At 61.9% G+C, this 5,514-nt stretch overlaps 1 protein-coding gene across 1 annotated transcript; it reads left to right on the plus strand.

The window, feature by feature from the left end:
* Positions 1–1,689: 1,689 nt before the first annotated feature.
* Positions 1,690–4,541, plus strand: LOC138835982 (proteoglycan 4-like). The gene is made up of 2 exons (XM_070034544.1): positions 1,690–1,754; positions 2,912–4,541. The coding sequence occupies exons 1-2, from the start codon at positions 1,690–1,692 to the stop codon at positions 4,539–4,541; spliced, it is 1,695 nt and encodes a 564-aa protein (XP_069890645.1).
* Positions 4,542–5,514: the final 973 nt, after the last annotated feature.

Here is a 5,514-nt window from a genome sequence, read left to right on the forward strand (position 1 = left end):
CAAGGAAGGATGGAGAGATGCATGGTGGGAAGAGCCGAGGAAGGATGGAGAGATGCATGGTGGGAAGGGCGGAGGAAGGATGGAGAGATGCATGGTGGGAAGGGCCGAGGAAGGATGGAGAGATGCATGGTGGGAAGGGCCGAGGAAGGATGGAGAGATGCATGGTGGGAAGGGCCGAGGAAGGATGGAGAGATGCATGGTGGGAAGGGCCGAGGAAGGAGGGTGTTTATGCGGCCATCTTCGGGGCATGAGCTTCAGCTTCACTGGGAGGAGGGGTGTACGTAACAATAAGTCAGTCCTGGTCAGTGGCTATTGCTTGGCTCCAGGGAAGCTGTTAATGCTGTCGTTGCTTGAAGGGCGCAGTCCATGAGATGGGTCCCCCACTGCCCATCATCCCCACTTGAGGGGGCTCTATTTCCTGAGCCTCTGCTATTCCTACTTACACACCCGTCCTGTCCTTTCCAGAGCTCGGGTGAATGCCTGGGAGCGGGTGTGTGGGAGATGGGCAGGTGGAGGCGGGGCTGGCACGCTGTCCTGCTGCGTTCAGTTACTCTGTGGCCCCACGTGAAGAGTCAGTGCTTTTCAGAACAGCAGATTCTAAGTTAGACTTCTTGCAGCACAGTCTCTCAGGCCACAGGCTGCAGTGGGGGTTGAGAGAGTCCTGGAGCCCCGGGCTGCAGGTCACAGCTGTGTGTGATCAGAGATCTCACGGTAGGGCTCTCTCCTGTCTGAAGCCCAGTCCCTCTGTTAGGTAAGGAGGTAAGGAGCCCCTTATGTAGTTTTTCAAAGATCCCCCAGGCGCCCACAAGTGTCTTATTTATTTTGTGTATTGTTTGCATATTTTACGTGCTTTTTACAGCGTTGTAACCTCGTAAGCCTGCATACACCAGCGAGAGTCTCCCAAGATGAATGTTTTCTTAGGAACAGAGAACAAAAGAAACACGTGGTCCACACTAACCTGTACTCCAGGAGGCTGAATCTCGGGAGCTTTCCCAAGGCAACATAAAGAGGAGTGTTATCTGGCATTTTGAAACACTGATCCTGGCTTACAGGAATGCTGACAGAGGTGGCGTGAGTCAGAGATGGAGCAGGCAGTGTCTGGGTGCATGTTGCCACAGATGTCCTTTCCCTGACCGGCGGCGGTGGTTTTGTGCAGGGCTGTGGGTCCGGCAGTCTCTTGTGATGGTTCTTGTTATCAGGAGATCTCCTCTTTCATCATCGTCCATCTTTCTTTCCTTGTCAGTGTTGTTTGGCTAGGGATTGACATAAGCAACTCCATTTTGATCCTGACAACTTTGCCAAGCAGGCCAGCGAGATAACGTTTCATCCAGGCATCTGCTGGTGGAGCTGCCGGCCATTCTCTGCTTCTGATTTAAGAAATGTTGTGACATTGCAGAACACCTGTGGCTCCCGCTCTTGGGTGGCTGAGGTGATCAGCCTGGACACCAAGGCTGGACACCATGCCCTGGGCCTCAGCTGCCAGCCCTGTCAGTCGCCGCCAGCCCCGCTGGCACCTGTCCCACCCAGTGCGGAGGCCCCTTCCTCCCCCTCCAGCCGCCTGAGGCTCTCCAGCGGAAATCCTTCCCATGCAAGGGGTCTTTGTCCTTAGTTTACCCATCTACCCCCTCGGATGCAATCTTTAGTTTCATTTCCTGCCTGGGAGAGTCCCTGGCTCCCACGGGTGCCGGAATGCGTGTGGAAGGACAGCAGAGGAGCGCAGCTCCATCCACCTGCGAACGCATGGCACTCCAAGGGTGCCGTTCACCCCCCCCCTTCCATTTTGCTGGAGGGACCTGGCTGGCTCAGCGGCACTGGTCATCGTGGCTGGAATGTGGCGCTGAGCCAAGATCTTCCCAGTCCCTGCCCCCCCCAACATGCCAGGCCCGCCTCTATCCTCATGAAGAGCATGGGGCTTGAGCGTGTCGACACACGACGGACGCACCGCACGATCACCCGCTCCCCATGCTCACGCACTGGTGTTCCGTGTATTCGTAGAGCTGTGCGTGTGTCTGCCTCCACGGTCCTTTTAGAAAGCTTCATCACACTAAGGAAAAACCCCATGGTCCTTAGGTGTCTCCCCCACTTCCTCCCATCCTGGTCCCCCACCCCTGCAGCCTCTAAGCTTTCTGTGTCTGTGGCTTGGCCATAGCTGTTCCTGATGCTTCATAGAAACGGAGCCATCCGACACGTGGCCTTCTGTGATTGACCTGTCTCCGTCAGGGCCAATCCTTGATCGCCATTCTTGATCCCTATGTAAGGGAAGGAGGTTGTAGAAGACAGACAGCGTCCCCCGAGATGGGCTCTATAGGAGGGGTGCCCTGGCAGCTCCACCTGCCCTGTGCTGAAGTCCTTCCCCAAGCCAGCAAGGTCTCTGTCAGACCAGGTCTGCAGCCTGGCCTGGAGCGGCTCTGGGGGAGGGGGGAGGGGGAGGGAACTAGCTCTAAGATCCAAGTGCCAGGGTCAGCACCTGCCAGGCCCCACCCCTTCACTGCCAGGACCAGGGAGCTGCCGCCAGCCCTGTGCAGACACAACAACGCTCCAGGGGTTCTGAGCTGGTGCTGGTGTGGGAAGGGGCCGGCAGGGAAGGCTTCAGGGAGGAGATGGCCGCGTGGGGTGGGAAGGGAATCCGCTTGGATGGGAAGTGCTTGGATGGTTACCCTGGACCCTGGGACATGGGCGGGAGAAGAATGGTTGGCCACTAACACCTTCGAGAGACTCTCCACTCCGTACTGGCAAGCTAGGTGCACTCTGTGGCTGAGATGACATTTGAGTTCTAGAAGCCAAACGCCCCTTTCAGACGAGGAGGTTGGGATTCAGATCTCAGAGCAGCCTGGCAGCTGGAGCTGCAGGCAGTGCGGGCTGCCACAGGGCAGGCCCGAGGCGCCATCAGCAGCTCCGTTCCCCTCCACAGGAGGAAGCCCGGTGCGCTGCCACCCCAGCCCCACTACACCCTGCTCTGCGCCCCGCACTGCACCCCGCACCGCGCCCCACACCGTGCCCCACTACACCCCGCACTGCACCCCGCACCGCGCCCCACTACACCCCGCACTGCACCCCGCACCGCGCCCCACTACACCCTGCACTGTGCCCTGCACCACACCCCGCACTGCGCCCCACTACACCCTGCACTGTGCCCTGCACCACACCCCGCACTGCGCCCCACTACACCCCGCACTGCACCCCACACCGCGCCCCACTACACCCCACACTGCACCCCGCACCGCGCCCCACACCGCGCCCCACTACACCCCGCACTGCACCCCGCACCGCGCCCCACTACACCCCGCACTGCACCCCGCACCGCGCCCCACTACACCCCGCACTGCACCCCACACCGCGCCCCACTACACCCTGCACTGCACCCCTCACCGCGCCCCACTACACCCCGCACTGTGCCCTGCACCACACCCCGCACTGCGCCCCACTACACCCCGCACTGCACCCCGCACCGCGCCCCACACTGCGCCCCACTACACCCTGCACTGTGCCCTGCATCACACCCCACTACACCCCGCACTGCACCCCGCACCGCGCCCCACTACACCCCGCACTGCACCCCGCACTGCGCCCCACTACACCCCGCACTGTGCCCTGCACCACACCCCGCACTGCGCCCCACTACACCCTGCACTGTGCCCTGCACCACACCCCGCACTGCGCCCCACTACACCCTGCACTGTGCCCTGCATCACACCCCACTACACCCCGCACTGCACCCCGCACCGCGCCCCACTACACCCCGCACTGCACCCCACACCGCGCCCCACTACACCCCGCACTGCACCCCACACCGCGCCCCACTACACCCCGCACTGCACCCCGCACCGCGCCCCACTACACCCTGCACTGTGCCCTGCACCACACCCCGCACCGCGCCCCACTACACCCTGCACCACACCCCGCACTGCGCCCCCACACCGCGCCCCACTACACCCCGCACTGCACCCCACTACACCCCGCACTGCACCCCACACTGCACCCCACACTGCGCCCCACTACACCCCACACTGCACCCCACACTGCGCCCCACTACACCCCACACTGCACCCCACACCGCGCCCCACTACACCCCACACTGCACCCCACACTGCGCCCCACTACACCCCACACTGCACCCCACACTGCGCCCCACTACACCCCGCACTGCACCCCGCACCGCGCCCCACTACACCCCACACTGCACCCCGCACCGCGCCCCACTACACCCTGCACTGCACCCCACACTGCGCCCCACTACACCCCGCACTGCACCCCGCACTGCACCCCACTACACCCCGCACTGCACCCCGCACCGCGCCCCACACCGCGCCCCACTACACCCCGCACTGCGCCCCGCCCCACGCCCCGCCCCACTACACCCCGCACTGCGCCCCGCCCTCCGCCCCGCACCCTGCACTGTCCTGCACTGCGCCGTGCCCTGTACCGCGCCCCGCACTGCGCCCCGTACCACTGCCCCACTACACCCCGCCCCGTGCCATGCCCTGCACTGTGCCCCAGCCTCCACCTTAAGCTCCACCTTGTTGTCTGGATTTCAGCCCTAAACGCAGAGCAGTTCTAGAAAATCCCAAGCAATGGGGCAGCAGGCAGGAAAGGACGTGGGTGCAGAGCGGCCGGTGCGTGAACAGCTGGGCAGACGTGGAGCGAACGCGGGGAACTGGCTGTGGCTGGAGAAACAGGACACAGCCAGCCAGGGCCAGAACTGGGCAAAGGCTTAAGTCAAGGCCCGTTCCTGGGCACCATGCGTGCAGACTCTGTCTAGGCCCTCTGACCCATGCACCCCGCTCCACCCTGCTGGGGAGGGCTGGGGAGGGGGGCATCCCCGGGTACTCCCGGACTGTGCCTTCGCCAGACATCGCCGGCCTGGTGCGCATCTTCAGTAGTGCTTTTGTTGTTGGTTTTCAAGATCAGATTCCATCCTGAGAGACAGGAAGGCCAGGGCCCTGTCCCTAGGCTGAGACTGAGATTTTGAGACCCCACAACCCATGCGCCCCGCCACCTCCACCATCTGTAGCTGAAGTCTGTCCTGAAATTCCCCAGTTGATGCCTTCATCCCCTAGTGAAACTGTAGTCACCGCGCAAGCCAGGGCAAAGACTCCCCCCGGACTCCAGTCACATCACACTGATGCTTCCATCTCGGGCTTTCTAGCTTCTAGAAGTATGAGAAAATAGATGGGGGGAGGGAGGGGGGAAGACATCCTGCCAGTGTTGTTCTGACAGCTCCAACAATGTCAGCCACATTTGTCTGGAAGCCTGCGTGGTGCCTGCCTCCGTGTGTCAGGGACTGAGTCAGCCCTAGTAACCATCAGTCTAGGTCCCGTAGGGCAGGCCTCACTTTGGGGACGGGAGGGAGACTACGGAAGGCAGTCTCTAGGGAACTCTTGCGTCAGAGCCCCCTCTGCCTGTGGAAGCTAAGTATCAGGAAGGTATAAAAGATGCCGGGGCTGGTGGCTCACGCCTGTGATCCTAGCTACTCAGGAGGCTGAGATCTGAGGATCATAGTTCAAAGCCAGCTGG

This window comes from Dipodomys merriami, unplaced genomic scaffold, assembly GCF_024711535.1.
Source record: "Dipodomys merriami isolate MVZ:Mamm:240054 unplaced genomic scaffold, mDipMer1.0.p SCAF_2452, whole genome shotgun sequence".
NCBI lineage: Eukaryota > Metazoa > Chordata > Mammalia > Rodentia > Heteromyidae > Dipodomys > Dipodomys merriami.